General features: G+C 35.6%; 1 protein-coding gene and 1 long non-coding RNA gene across 2 annotated transcripts; both read right to left on the bottom strand.

The window, feature by feature from the left end:
- Positions 1 to 239: 239 nt before the first annotated feature.
- On the bottom strand, positions 240 to 4,297 carry LOC115982262 (gibberellin 2-beta-dioxygenase 6-like). Its single transcript, XM_031104809.1, has 3 exons — positions 3,362 to 4,297; positions 2,585 to 2,906; positions 240 to 946 (listed from the first exon to the last, which is right to left on the bottom strand). Exons 1-3 carry the CDS (start codon positions 3,823 to 3,825, stop codon positions 716 to 718), a joined length of 1,017 nt encoding a protein of 338 aa, XP_030960669.1. The 5' UTR covers positions 3,826 to 4,297; the 3' UTR covers positions 240 to 715.
- Positions 4,298 to 8,382: 4,085 nt separating this feature from the next.
- LOC115982788 lies at positions 8,383 to 11,056 on the bottom strand. Its single transcript, XR_004089728.1, has 3 exons — positions 10,894 to 11,056; positions 10,643 to 10,738; positions 8,383 to 8,671 (listed from the first exon to the last, which is right to left on the bottom strand). It is a non-coding gene; the product is annotated as an uncharacterized LOC115982788 (long non-coding RNA).
- Positions 11,057 to 14,529: the final 3,473 nt, after the last annotated feature.

Genomic DNA, 14,529 nt, shown 5'->3' with positions numbered 1-14,529 from the left:
ATGGAGATTATATGCATTCAAGGAGATATAATATTGTATGGATGGACTTTTTCAAAAAAAAAAAAAAAAATTGTATGGATGGCGATTTGAACAGAGAAGTTGATATATTTTCTCATCTTTATTTTTCTTTATATTGTTTTTTTTTTATTTTTTATTTTACAACAATGTGATTGACACTGGCATATCAGCGTCCAACCTATAATAATAAAAGAGAGAGGAAAAATATTCTATTTTATTTATCTATCCTTGAAATGTAGACACTGGAAATTATTAAAAAAAAAAAAAAATGACCTTCTCTTGAATACAAGAGATAAATAACAAACACCACGTGCAGTACTGTTGTATTCTCTTGGAGCAAACAGGAAAATAAAAGCACTGCTCTATTGTCTCTCTCTTCTTCTTCCTTTTTTTTTTTTTTTTTAATAGAAAATTTAAAATGGTATTGTATATTTAGGAACTTATAACGTATATAGGTGGTGGTATATAGGGTTTTTGGCATCAATATAAACGTGTAATCTAGATTGTTCCCGGTACTTTTTAAAAAAAAAAAAAAAAAAATTTAATTTTGTGTATCCAAATTCCAAAAGCGTTGGATATAGTGTTTGACTTGACTCCTTGTGCTGCAGTGATGTCCTGATTGTACTCTCTCTCTCTCTCTCTCTCTCTCTCTCTCTCTCTCTCTCTCTCTCTCTCTATATATATATATATATATATCCTAAACAAGAAATCTTGGAAGGCCTACTTTATAGCCGTTTTTTTTGACATCTTCTTGAACTTGGCTCCTGTATTCTCCGAAAGTGAACTTCCTATATATTGAAGGTTCTCTGCAACTCCCAATTAAAGAATCATAGGAAGGGCAAAGGAAGTAAGCTATAGAATATCTTTCGGTCGTCCTATTAGCCATCACCTTGTGCTCCACGCTTTTATAAACATCATTGCTCCATGCCTGTAATTTCAATTTTTAGTTACCACATGGGAATTAATTTTTTTAACTATCAAATGTTATAAATTAATAGAAAGTGGCTTGGTTTGGTCCATCCCTGCCACAAACCTTTAAAGCTTAGTTTGAGAGAGCAGAGATGGACGCATGACCAGACCAATTACAAGCATAAGAGCAACCATATCAGTGGTTAAAAAGTCTTGCAAAATACAAAAAGTAGCTCATTTTACACATTTTGACCAGAAAAACACCCACATCAATAGGTGTAAAATTGTGCATAAATGCATAAGTGCTACAGTAACTGTGTATATATGCACGGTTGCTGTAACTCTTCTATACATTATTTTAATATTATTTCTCTCCCCTCACATTCTGTCTTCCCCTGATTCTCTCTCTCTCCCTCTTTTCACACATTTTGACCAGAAAAAATCCACATCAATAGATGTAAAATTGTGCATAAATGCATAAGTGCTACAGTTACTGTAGCTTTTCTATACATTATTTTAGTATTATTTTTTTTCTCTCTCTCTCTCTCTCTCTCTCTCTCTCTCTCTCTCTCTCTCTCTCTCTCTCTCTCTCTCTCTCTCTCTCTCTCAACTCATAATCTTAGCACCACCACAACACAGACCCAACACCACCACCCACATCGCTGCAACTCAGCACCGTCAAACACCACCAACACCACAACTTGGACACACCACAAAATCAACCAAAAATTAAACAAACCCACACACGGTCACACTACAAAATCAATCAAAAATCAAACACACCCACACCCACACACGGACACACCAACAGAGACAGAGATAGCATTTTTGTGAACTTGTGGCTGTGGGTCAATTGGAATGGTGCTTGTGGTGCTTTGATTGTGGATTGTTGCTTGTGGATCATTGATTGGTGATCATGTATCATGGATTGGAGAGGCGATTTCATCACTGTTGCCATCGCCACCGTTGCATGTGGATCGGTGCTTGTGGGTTTTGATGGTTATGGTGCTTGTGATGGAGTGTTGACGGAGATCGGTGGTGCTTGTGGGTTTTGATGGTTGTGGTGCTTGTGATAGAGTGTTGATCTGACCGTGAGAGAAAGAAGAAGAAAGAAGAGGAAGAAAAAGAAAGAGGAAACTGCAGAGAGATAAGGAAAAGGAAAGAAGAAGAAAGAAGAGGAAGAATAGGAAAAACAAACGGCAGAGATAAAATAATATTAAAAAAAGATTATAAAAATATTATCTATATAAAATTTAGTGTATAATAGATGAGCTGATGTGGGTGTTTTATAAAAATGATGGTGTAAAATAGAAAAAGTAGGTTTTTGTGTAAAATAGATGAAATCTTTTAGAAGAGCTGATGTGGTTGCTCTAAGCCCATTTAAGCAACTTTATGAGCTAGGATATTACATAGTGATGATAAATTGTTAACGATTGACAATGAAATGATGTTGGTGATAAGCTCATATATGAATCAATAAAAATTTACCAATTTAGATTTGAAATAATATTGTAAATGTAACATTATATAGCATAATAAACACTAGAGTAGATGGAGATTTAAGAACAGACTACAATTATAGTATTCTTAGTAGTAGACACTTTTTTTCAATTATACAAATTTTAAAATATGATATAAAAATGAAACCAAAATTTACCTGGAAAAGATCTCCAATGTTGACGATTAGAGCATCTTGGTTGGGTTTTACTGCTACCCATTTGGAATCTTTCATTAGTTGAAGCCCACCAACTTGATCTTGATAGAGGATTGTGAGGAAATCACTATCAGTGTGGGGCACTAAGCCAAACATTTCTGGTGATATTGGACATGCTGGGTAGCGGTTCAAGCGAATAAAGCATGTGCTTTCATCACAAATATCTTCAAAAACTCCCGTTTGGTGGCCCAAATTCTCTGCTAGAATCCCTGCTAGTAGCCTAGCTAGTTCTGACATAGCTGCGGCAAATTCCTTCATCACTTCCCTGTTGATAGAAGTGAAAACGAAAGTATAAGCTTGTGCTTTATCCATCTAGTCTATGGCATTTCCATATTGCTCTTGGCAAGTTGAGACGGCCATTAGGTTGTATTTGGAAGCAAATAGAAGGGACCGATTCAGGGTTAAGGAGGCCATGACCACAGGCTATATAAATTGCTTGCCTGCTTGAGATTGTGTACCAGTATGTTGCAAGTAAAATTATCTTTGTACTCTTGAATCACATGATTCATTGTATCACATGATTCATTGTATCATTTAAAAAAGTCACATGACTTATTTACAAGTGGATGCTTGTTAGAGTTGCCACGTAGTGGGTAAGAGGAACTTTACTTCAAATTGGAAAATTGTGTCCTATTTGGACATGAATAGATGGAGATAAGAGATAAGCTTTAGTAATAATGTAAAAAAGGTAGATGTTATGTTCAACAAAGAAGTTAGTACCTTACAGAGCTAAACTCTCCATAGCCAGCTTCTTCTGAAATCTTTGTGAGAGGAATGTGGAAAGCTTCAGACCAAGAGAACTGCTTTGGATAAGTAGCTGTTGGTGTTCCCCACCTGTATGAATTGTTTAGAAGCCCACAAGAAGCTTTACTCTCAAAGGGGGTTTGGAACAACTTCAGTTGCTCTTTCTTCATGGTCCCAAGTAACTCGGGGCTTATCCCGTGGTTCACAACTTGGAAGAATCCCCACTCTGATGAGGCTTTACATATTGCAGTAGAACAAGCTAGCCTCTCCCTTTCATTGTGATGTTTTATTAGAGCAGTGAGGTCTATCAATGGGAGTTGGCATTCTTCCATGACTGGTGCATTCTGTCTTTCATCAAATTCAAGTGCAGGAGGAACTTCAACTGGGTGGCGGAAAAGTGCTCCAAAGTGCTGTAGGAGAGGTGGATTTGGTTCGGTCATTATTACTACTAGTTATAGGCTTAAAGTAGTTAAGTAGCTGGAATTGTTTTAAGAGAAACGAAGCAGCAGTACTGTGAAATTGAGAAATGTTCTTAAGTGTATTTATATGGCTTAGGGGGGAGAGAGTCCAAGGAGAGGCAATGAGGTGAGGACAAAGAGCAGAATGGCAAAGCAAAGAGGAGGAGGGAGGGAGCTTCCAAATGGCAACAATTGTCACAAGGAGAGATTGTTTCTCATTGAAATTGTCCAAGGAGAAGAGGGCCAAGTCTACACAGATTTAAAAGACATGCCAAAAGATGAGCAAGCATAACATAAATCAGCAAAAGAAAGATTTTTACATAACAAAAAGAAGTGGGAAATGATAAAAAAGAATGGATCCAAACCTAATTCATCTTTTGACTTTATTGAAAAGGTCCATTCGACCCTTTCCCTGTCAAATGCCAAATTTGTCCCCTATTTGTGGAATTCATCTTCTTCTTCGACCGTCACTTTTTTTATTTTAATCTAAGATTGGTTTGGAAGTAGGAGAATTTGTTTGGGAGCCCTGACCTGTCATACAAATTTGTATTTGGTTGGATGATGTTGATTTTGTTTTAGTCAATTTATTTTATTTATTGTGTCCAAGTACAGTTCTATTAAGAAAAAAGTGAGATGAACCAAATAACTAAACAAAATCAGCTAATGGTCTTGACTCTTGAGATCTTTCATTGTAGTTCAAGCAAAATTGAAGAACCGAAGCTTGATTGCCAATTCATGGCATTGGTCCATATTGGTTCTTCTGAAAGGAAAATTTCTATTTCTCAAAACAAAAACAAAATAATAATAATAATAATAATAATAATAATAATAAAAGGAGAATCTCTCTCTCTCTCAGAGGTGAAATAGAACTGACATGTGTCTTAAAATAGTTATACATAAATTCTGCGTTTAGTATTGTATTGCTGTGTACTGAACAGAAGCCTCACCCAAAAAGAATAACAAGAAAAAGAAAGAAAATAATGCCTATGCAATATATATGCAATATATTCACAAATTGTATATGTAATTGGCCACCGGATTCAATTGTCAACGCTTGGTGTGAAAAATGATTGCATACATTTTCTTTTCCATGTTCATACCGTTTACTCTTGCATTAGAATCTTCAGGTTTCCTGCAATAATTAAAGTAGTCATGTGAACTGATAGATTTTTGACTCCCAACAAACTTCGGCGGAATATACAGTAACGGATTTTGGCTTTTATGATGAAGAATTACATAATGCAAATATTGAAGATAAATACATGAATTACAGAAGAGGGAGAGACGGTGATTCAATTTGCATTTGATAAGGTTCTCCTATCTAAACAAACTGAATAAGTTAAAGTAATTCTATAATTCAATATTTTTTATAAATTATTTCACTACTAATATTTCTTGTAATTTTAATAAAATCACTTTTACATAGATCCATTACTTACATTATTCTATGTACTCAATTACTTCAAACTATTTCAGTAATCATGAAAAAATTTGTGAAAAATCTTATTGACCATATTTATTTCACGCCTAAATTTTCCCTGTGAGCCCTCTAGACTTATTTGGCCAAGGAGTCATATCATCTGCATTTCCTGCGGGATGTCCAAAGAGGAATTATAGGATCTACTCCATTTGGAAACATTGAAAAGAAAATCTATCTAACAAAAGGTCGTGAATCATCATTTACAATCTTTTTGACCTATGGGGTAGGACTGGATCCATGATTGATGATATGCCCTGATTGGGCAAAAACAGACAATAATTAATGTGAAAGGACCATTTTTTTCATTTATTTTAAGTTTTATAATGATATTTAAGACTTCAAATTCTAGAAAATAAATATTGCCTAAACTTTATTTTTGTCGATCATTATGTCTCCAACCACCGAACTCTCTAGTTCAAGTGGAATTTTCCCAAACCTTACGATCCATTTGGATTGAGGAGAGAGAGAGGGGAGTAAAGTAGAATAGAATGGAATTGACAAAAAACTAACCTATTTTTAACTAACTCTACTCTACTCTACCCCCTCTCCTTCCTCTCTCAATCCAAACAAGTCCTTAGGTTTGGGAGGTTAGGGGTTCAGGTTGTAGTGCAGAAACATTTCTAACCAATATATATATATATCATTACATTCCCAAAACAAACACTCTCACTAGGGAGTGTAGTGGCACATAAATCACAACCCATTCTCTTCAAGTATAGGCTACAACATGAAAAAGAGAGTAAAATAAAAAAAATCACCCCTGGAATATGGCCTAATGCCAAGTGCTACGAAGACTTCTTAAAAATATCTAATTTGTTATTTAAAACACCATTTAGGCTATTTCCTCCAAAAACTAATTTGTGGTCAAATTACGATCCTTGCATCTTGACTTTCACCCTCTCCAGCTACCAGGATGGATGGAAAATTTAACACCAAAGGTGTTTAAAATCGGTCTAAATAGTGGGTTATAATTGAATCTCATCAATGAACTTGGATACCTTTGCTTATATTCAATAGCTGATTATTCAGGAAAAAAAAAAAAATCAATAGCTGATTTTGATTGTATAGTGACTACTTTAGGACCATTATATGCACAAGAGAGTGTTTGGGTAGTAAATGATAAATAAATAGTTGTTAAACATGCAAAAGTAATGTACTTTGAGAAGTAAAGAACTTTCTACCAATGTTAAGTTTCATTTTTGCTTTAGGATCAAAGTCATATATTGTTATATAATATATATAATAATATAATAATATATATATATATATATATATATTTTATAGTTTCAGCATTAAATGATATTAGCCCAAATTTCGTACTTAGTTTTAAATTAAAAAAAAAATTATAGAAAAAATTGATAATGATGGTACCTTTAAAATTGAACATACATGAGAGGTTTACTAAGTATAAAGTTGAAAGTTTGAATCACACGTGAGGAGAGCCGAAAATGATACTGAATTCAACGACACAGTGCCGCCCAGAAGAGTCTAGGCCTGAAATTAATTACTAATTAGGCATTAACAATCTGATGCCGCCCTAACATGTCTTTGTCAGCAATTATAAGACTGGGAGACCAAATTGTACAAGACCACCCAAAAACAATAGTGTATTAGCTGATCTCTATAATATTTAGTTTTATTGCACTAAAGGAATAAATCAAGCGGCGAAAAGTATCATGTGCTCAAGGTTATAAGGTTTATAAATAATAAAACAAATGGGTGGTTTTGATCCTATTCCTATTACATAAAAAGCCATTTGAAAGAGCTAGCTATTGCGTATCCTTGTCTTGGTTGCATATATATGCACTATTTATTTTGAACAAGGAACATGAGCCTTTTCTGTTTGGAGGAACATGTTATTGACGAAGGATCACTTTTTCTTTTTCTTTTTTATGATGTCAAAAGAAGCATATGCATCATCATAATAAAAAGCAAAAAACAAAAAAGCCCATCAAACTCATACCCTATTGAGCCGAAGATTTTACTTTCTGAGTGGAGAGAAAGTAAGTCTATTCAAAGCATAAAGAAAACTTGGGATGTAAGAAACTGTGGTTAATATATTTTGTCCCTTTTCATTTGGTAGTTAGTGCATAAACAGAATGTTATGTGATAGAAACGTTCTTTGGTATTATGCCTCTTTTTTTTTTCCTACCATGTCATTATCAATTTTACTTTTCTGGTTGAAAGATTCGGAAAATAGTACGGTTTTATAAAACTATAGTAATATGACTCGAATCCATAATCGGTCCTATTTTTTATAGAAACGATTGACAATTGAATTTAATATTTCCTTTTATAAGATACTGATATTGGAAAAGCTAAAAGAGTTAATCCCAACTGAACCATGTAAAATGAATGTGCTCAGAAGCGTGGCTCGTCATGTGCTCAGTAATCAAAGTACAACATGATTATCTTGAAACTAGTCGCTAACCCGTGCAATGCATGAGAAAGCTAGTGTATAAAGATGTAAACTATTCTTTTTCTCTTCCTCTTTGCTTGTACATTAGTATTCCAGTTTTATAGCTTCCTATCCTTGATATGAAATATTAATCTTGATATGAAACATTAATTTACATAATAAAAAATAGAAATCAAACATAAGTTTAAAATAAAATGAAGAATTAAATCTTTAACATCCTCAATTATCCATAAAATGTATGAAACACAAATTTAAAGAACTACTTAATCAATATTTAAAATAAATCGAAAGACAACTTTAAAGTATTTTTTGTATTTTCTTCCTTTGTTGCTTCGTAATAGACACTGAATATGTCCTTTGGTTTTCCCTGAGTACAGATGTTAGTGTGAGTTGCACATTGCTTTTGATTTCTATACCTGATAAGAGAAATGACATATATAATGTTAATATCATATTAGTTATTGTGTATTTTAATATAAAAAGTAAACATTTTATTTTGTGTATCCCTTGGGATTGGGAAGCATGCCTTTTTGTTGCAATTGTCACACCATAAAAATTCATCTCTTGATTTTACCTTTTTACGACATACTTCGCAACAGATAAAATACCACCCAAAATTATCTATCTTAATGTTTATAATCTTTCCCTAACAGGTAAAGATAGTTTCCTAGAAATTGAATTTGATATCAATCAATTCATAATTTTATAGTTAAATTTTGTAAAAGCAGGTCTATATTACATAAAACAATGTTAAGGACACAATGTTATTGTTCAAGGTTTTCTTTTTTCTTACCTCATTACCAGAGTCCCACATAACTTTTGTTATTTCACTTATGGTTCTTCTGTTGATGTTCATCTCTTCTTGAATTGTCACTTGTGGTTTGAATTGCTTTGGCATTTGTACTATTGGTTGGTTATTTTCCACCAGCCTATTATATTACATAAAGACATAGTATTGTAGAGATTGTAATACATTAAAAATGTGAATCCAAATCAATATAAACTCTTGTTCCACTTGTTGACAATAAGTTATATTCTCCTGCAATGCATGAGATTCATTAAAAAAAAAAACAATTATCTATATATAAACTTATATCTGTGGTACAATAATGAATACACTTATGTATATATGACGTTGTACAATTCAGCATTCAACTTGAAATGCAGTGGCCCTTTCTTTCTTCCAATGTAAACGCACTGCATCTCAGGGCTGGTAGAGCCAATTAAATTGACCTTATTAAACACTTTCATACCATCATAAAAAGGCCATTCATGCATAAAATGTAATGGTCGACGTTGAAACTGGAAAGATGAGTTGGAGAATTCAGATTGTTAATTTCAAGCCCTTCAGTGGACCCTCCTATCACATGTAATTGTTGGACACTTCTTAAGCAAGGAGGGTATGGACAATGCACATAACACATGACATTACAGCTTCAATATTTATAGGTTCAATTTATTTACAGAGGATCCATTGTCTCTTGAAGGCTTGAAGTGCTAGCTAGAAGTTAGGTTAGCTACCTCTCATTTTATTCTAAGATTTTCGTAGGTCATTTATGGCATGCAACAAAGGGCTCATGCAACTACAGCAAGATTTGAAACACATTGAATTTAGATCAAATATTCATACTTATAACAGTAGAATAATAACGGTTTGTCAGCCATCAATATCACAAAGTTTGTGCTGGATATTTAGTTAGATTTCCCAGCAAATAGAAATGAAAGACAATATGTTTGAAATAGGGCATTTCCATTACAATTAGAAATCTAAAATAAACTTAAAATCTCAGGTAACCAACACCCAATTGTGCATAAATTACAATAAGAATTCAGAAATTGGCAGCCATACATGAACCCAGATAAGAATTCACAAAATTAAATCCAATAACCCAATTATTGGAAGCACCTGTCCAGAGCTACACACTGTAGTTATAATGATATCACGAATGTGCAAAGACTAAATTACCAGAGCTAGCTGGGTATGTTATATGTAAAACGGTACTTGTGTTCTGATATTTTCATACCCTAACACTATTTACTACTAATATTTTATATGGCAAATACTTCTGATATAAAATAAACTTCAAAATCCAAATAGAGCCACAGTATTGCATATACAGTTTAGATTAAACTTAATAAACCAATAATGATATAAAAAAGACTCCCACAGATACACACAGTCTACTCCAACCCTACCCCAAACAAAAAATCTACAGGGAATTCAATAATCAATTAGAAAATAACAAACTGAATATGAGTTTCCAGTCAGTTATACAACTTCTTATTTGGATGATTACATAATAATTCAGCCAAAACACTTTGTATTTCAAACAATATCTTATAGGAATTAAGAAACTCCAACAAGGCTACTAATAATAACAAAAAAAAAATAAAGAAAAGTACAAATCTCCAACCAAATAGAAAAAGGAATTAAAATACTAAATAAGAAAATGTAAGAACCTGAGAGGAGGAGGATATAGCAACATTGAAGTTTTATAGGTCAAACCACATACTGAGTAACCCCTTCCTGAAATTTGATATATATTAGAACCACACACAAAGCCAAACTACAGGTTTACAAATATCCTCATACTCAACTGTTTTAAATTTCAAGTTCACAAATAATAATAAAAATTTCCAACCAAATTCAAAATTATAAACTACAAAATACAATCAACTCTAGAATACAAACCAAATTAAGAATTAATTATAAAGCAAGAAATAAAAATTTCATCAACACATTTTTAATTCCCTATTTCTCTATAATGAAGAGGTAGAAGGCTGGCATTTTAGGTAGCCAAATAATTATTCAACCGAACAAACGATTAAGCTAAGGTAAATCGGATATGGTAAAAAAACCTAAATAGCAAATAAAGCAGAACTTGAAGATAAAGCAAAACCTGTAGGATTGTTGTCAGATTTTGAGGGTTGGGAGGCTCTTCAATACTTTCTCCACTAAAAAACCCATTCATATCCACAATATTTTCTTACAAAACCTGTAGAATTTGATTTTCTATTAGTGTTTCCCTGACTTCAACAAAAAAAAGAATAGAGAGGAAAAAAGGGTTAGGAATTGAAATCCCTAAATTGACAGAAAACCTAATTGAAGATAGTAGGAAAAGAGATTAGTCATAGATTAATTGAGAAATACCTAGAGAGAATGATCTGATATGGTAGCCGGGTCGGAGATTGAAAACGTTGGCACCCATGGTCGAGCTTGGTTCTGCGTTTGAGAGAGGAAACCCATGGTCGTGCTTGGGTCAGCGTTTGAGAGAGGATAGATAGCAATCTTTTGCTTGATTTGTTGTTTCTTCATTGATTCTTTAGTTTGCTAGCAAAATAGGCTTTTTTGAGGAGTTTTAACAGGTTTTCTTTTGGGGAAGAAAGAGAGGTTTTTTAATTAGGTTTGTTCAGGAGTTTTATTGGGTTGCTTTTGGGGAAGAAAGATAGGTTTTTTAGGGTCCGTTTGGATTGAGCTTATTTTTACTGAAACTGAAAACACTTTAGCAAAATAATTTTTAAATATGTGAATAGTGTCGTGGGACCCATTTTTAATGAAAAAGTTACTGAAAAGTGAAATTTGTGGGTCCATAAACAGTGCACGAATGCACTGTTCACGGTTGACTTGGTCAAATAGTGCGGTTGGAACCAAAAAAAAAAAAAAAAAAGCTTGAAAACGCAACAAAACTTTCAGCCACTTTCAACCCAATCCAAATGCTCTCTTAATATATCTAATATGTGAGCGTTTGGATTTAACTGAATCCTGCGTCCACGTTTTCCAGTTTTACGTTTTCCATTTTTTTTTTCCTTGCGCATGAACAGTAACCTCACATGGGTTCACTGTGCAGGGGACAAGAATCACTGTTTTATCACTGTTCATCACTGTAGTAGCACTGTTCACTCACTAAAAAATATTAAAAATGGGTCCCACGGTACTATTCACATATTTAAAAATTATTTTGCTACAGTGTTTTCAGTTTTCAGTTTCAACAACAATAAGTTCAATCCAAATGGACCCTATATATCAAACTGAAGCTATGGTATATATCAAATTGAAGCTACGGCCCACTATTAGATCATTTTCGTGTCCTGATCAACTTGAAGCTACGGCCCACTATTAGATAATTAATAGTTTATTAATTATTATTTTTATTAAAAAAACATAAATAAAAAATGCTGATGTGGAAAATTGTGGAGAGAGCAAGGCTTCAGTTATATATATATATATATATATATATATATAGATTATATGCTCATAAAAGGGAAGATGGTAGGGATGGCAATGGGGCGGGGCCCCATCCCCGCCCCGCATGATGGGTGATAAGGGTAATTTTGAGAAAGACATTAGTCTTGTTCACATAAGATAAAATTGTCGGGCTCAAAGAACCCGTCAGCTTTACTATGTAGAAGACAATGACTCTGCCCCTAAACCGACGGCTTTCAGTTGGACGACCAGACCGCCTGGACATGATAGAAAGCTGATGCAAGGAAGCTAACGGGGGCTGAAAAAGCTCTTGACGGATCCAGCGTGGCTCTTTGCTTGGGGCTCCACGAATAGGTATGTAAGGAAATATCTTATGCTCCATAGTTAACCCTAATCAAAAGAGCCCCTATAAGGAAAAGGTCCCGCAAAATACGCGCATTAACAAGGATTTCCTCCACAAGGAAAGACCTTCTTTGCCAAGAAACGAATGTCAACTCTACACTACTATAAAAACCTCAAAGCGCTCACAAATCAAGGTACGCATAATTTGTTCCAGCTCTGGTACTCTAAAATTGTGAAAGTTTTCTAACTTGACATTCGGAGGGCATTTGGCCAGTACTACATCGGTACTCTCTTAAGGTCTTCTTTTTCTGTGTTTTGTAGGTGTTGTCTCGAGCATGTGAGGACTGTGTGACTTACTAATGATTTTTAGTATCATCAGTAGATGCCGTTTGTGGGAAAACACGACTTGTAAGCCATACTATCACTTCCTAGAGAAAGAGTTGCATGGTGCTTACTCGCTTGATGGCGACCACCAACAATGTTCAAGGAGATGAACTAGCACCACCACCCTCAAGAGATAGGTTCAAACTCTTGTTGCTGCCGTAGAGCGCCTAATCAAGCAAAACCATGATCTAGAGGAGCAGCTGCGCCAAAAAAACGCAGGGCTTAACACTTAAGAGGAGGACCAAGAAGGCACCAGCGCTGAGAGAAGGGACCAAGAGGGGCCGGAAGGTAGCAATGCCCCAAGCAAACCAGAGCGACAAGACACAAGCCATCCATTCGTCGCAGATACAGCTCCACCTCAAATGGTCACGGAGATGCAGATGATGAAGGAACGGACGAAATTCATGATGAACGCCTTTAGAGGACGGGTGTCTAGTGACCTCGATGACTAGGTCCATCAAATTGATTCACCATTCATTACATCTGTCACTTCGTTCCCCCTTCCACCGAAGTTCTGTATGCCACAGGTGGAGACTTACGCTGGATTTAAGGATCCCCTAGATCACCTGGAGTCTTTTAAGACCTTGATACACCTACAAGGAGTGGCAGATGAGATTTTGTACAGGGCCTTCCCCACTACGCTGAAGGGCCCCGCAAGGATTTGGTTCAGCAGGTTGACACCCAACTCCATTAGTACCTTTAAGGAGTTAAGCACCCAGTTTGCCTCACAGTTTATCGAGGGACACAGGTATAAGAAGTCCACTGCATGCATGATGAGCATTAAGCATCAGGAGGATGAGACGCTGAGGTCTTACATAACTCGCTTTAACAAAGAGACCCTCTCAATTGATGAAGCTGGTGGCAAGATATCATGGCCGCATTCACGAATAGGCTACGGAAGGGTAAGTTTCTATTTTCTTTATATAAGAACGACCTAAAAACCATGTTGGAGGTGCTTTACAAGGCTACTAAGTACATGAATGTGGAAGATGCATTACTGGCCCGAGAAGAAAAGCCCAAGAAGAGGGAAACACAAGAGGATGTACAGCAGGATAGGGGGCGGAAGATGGCTAGGACTGGAGAATGGCAGGAGGACAGGTGCTTCAAGCCCCCCACAAGGAGATTCACAAGCTTCACCCTACTGACTACCCCGATCGACCAAGTCCTGATGTAAATCAAGGACGAAGGAGCCCTGACATTTCCTGGCAAGCTGAAGGGAAACCCCAATAAAAGGTCTAGAGACAAGTACTGCCACTTTCATTGTGACCACGGTCATAACATATCTGATTGTTACGATTTGAAGCAATAAATAGAAGCTCATATCAGGCAAGGAAAGTTACAGAGGTTCGTTAACAAGGAAAGAGCGGACGCACCACAAGAGCAAGTTCCCCGACCAGAGAACGAACGTCTTAGGCCACCTATAGGAGACATAAGGATGATTGTGGGAGGCACAGCGGCCTCTGGCTCGTCAAAAAAGGCCTGTAAGACTTACCTCAGGATGGTCTAGAACGTCCAGTTGACGGACTTCGTACCAAAGGGCGCGGGTTGACAACCTTATCATTGAATTCTCAGAGGAAGATGCTTAACGTCTCTACCACCCGTATGATGATGCACTCGTCATCAGCATACTGGTAGGAGACTATAACACACATTGGGTCCTGGTTAACTACGAAAGCTCTACTGACATCCTCTACTATCCAACGTTCTAGCAAATAAGGATTGATAAAGAACGGCTGGTCCCAACCAACACCCTGTTCGTCTAGTTCGGAGGGACAAAAGAATACCCTATCGGCGCAATCACATTGTCCGTGACGGTTGGTGATTATCCTCTGCAAATCACTAAGGATGTTACATTCC

Source organism: Quercus lobata, chromosome 3 (assembly GCF_001633185.2).
Source record: "Quercus lobata isolate SW786 chromosome 3, ValleyOak3.0 Primary Assembly, whole genome shotgun sequence".
Taxonomy (NCBI): Eukaryota; Viridiplantae; Streptophyta; class Magnoliopsida; order Fagales; family Fagaceae; genus Quercus; species Quercus lobata.
Note: the sequence above shows the minus strand (reverse complement) of the source record. Positions and strands in the feature narration are given on the sequence as shown.

What these genes read in the sequence shown, in the direction of transcription:
- LOC115982262 (XM_031104809.1), bottom strand. Translation starts at nt 3,825, where the DNA reads ATGACCGAACCAAATCCACCTCTCCTACAGCACTTTGGAGCACTTTTC. An exon ending in GGAGAGTTTAGCTCTGTAAG is followed by an intron (nt 2,907 to 3,361) that starts GTACTAACTTCT and finishes TTCTATCAACAG; the next exon opens with GGAAGTGATGAAGGAATTTG. An exon ending in ACATTGGAGATCTTTTCCAG is followed by an intron (nt 947 to 2,584) that starts GTAAATTTTGGT and finishes TTGAAATTACAG; the next exon opens with GCATGGAGCAATGATGTTTA.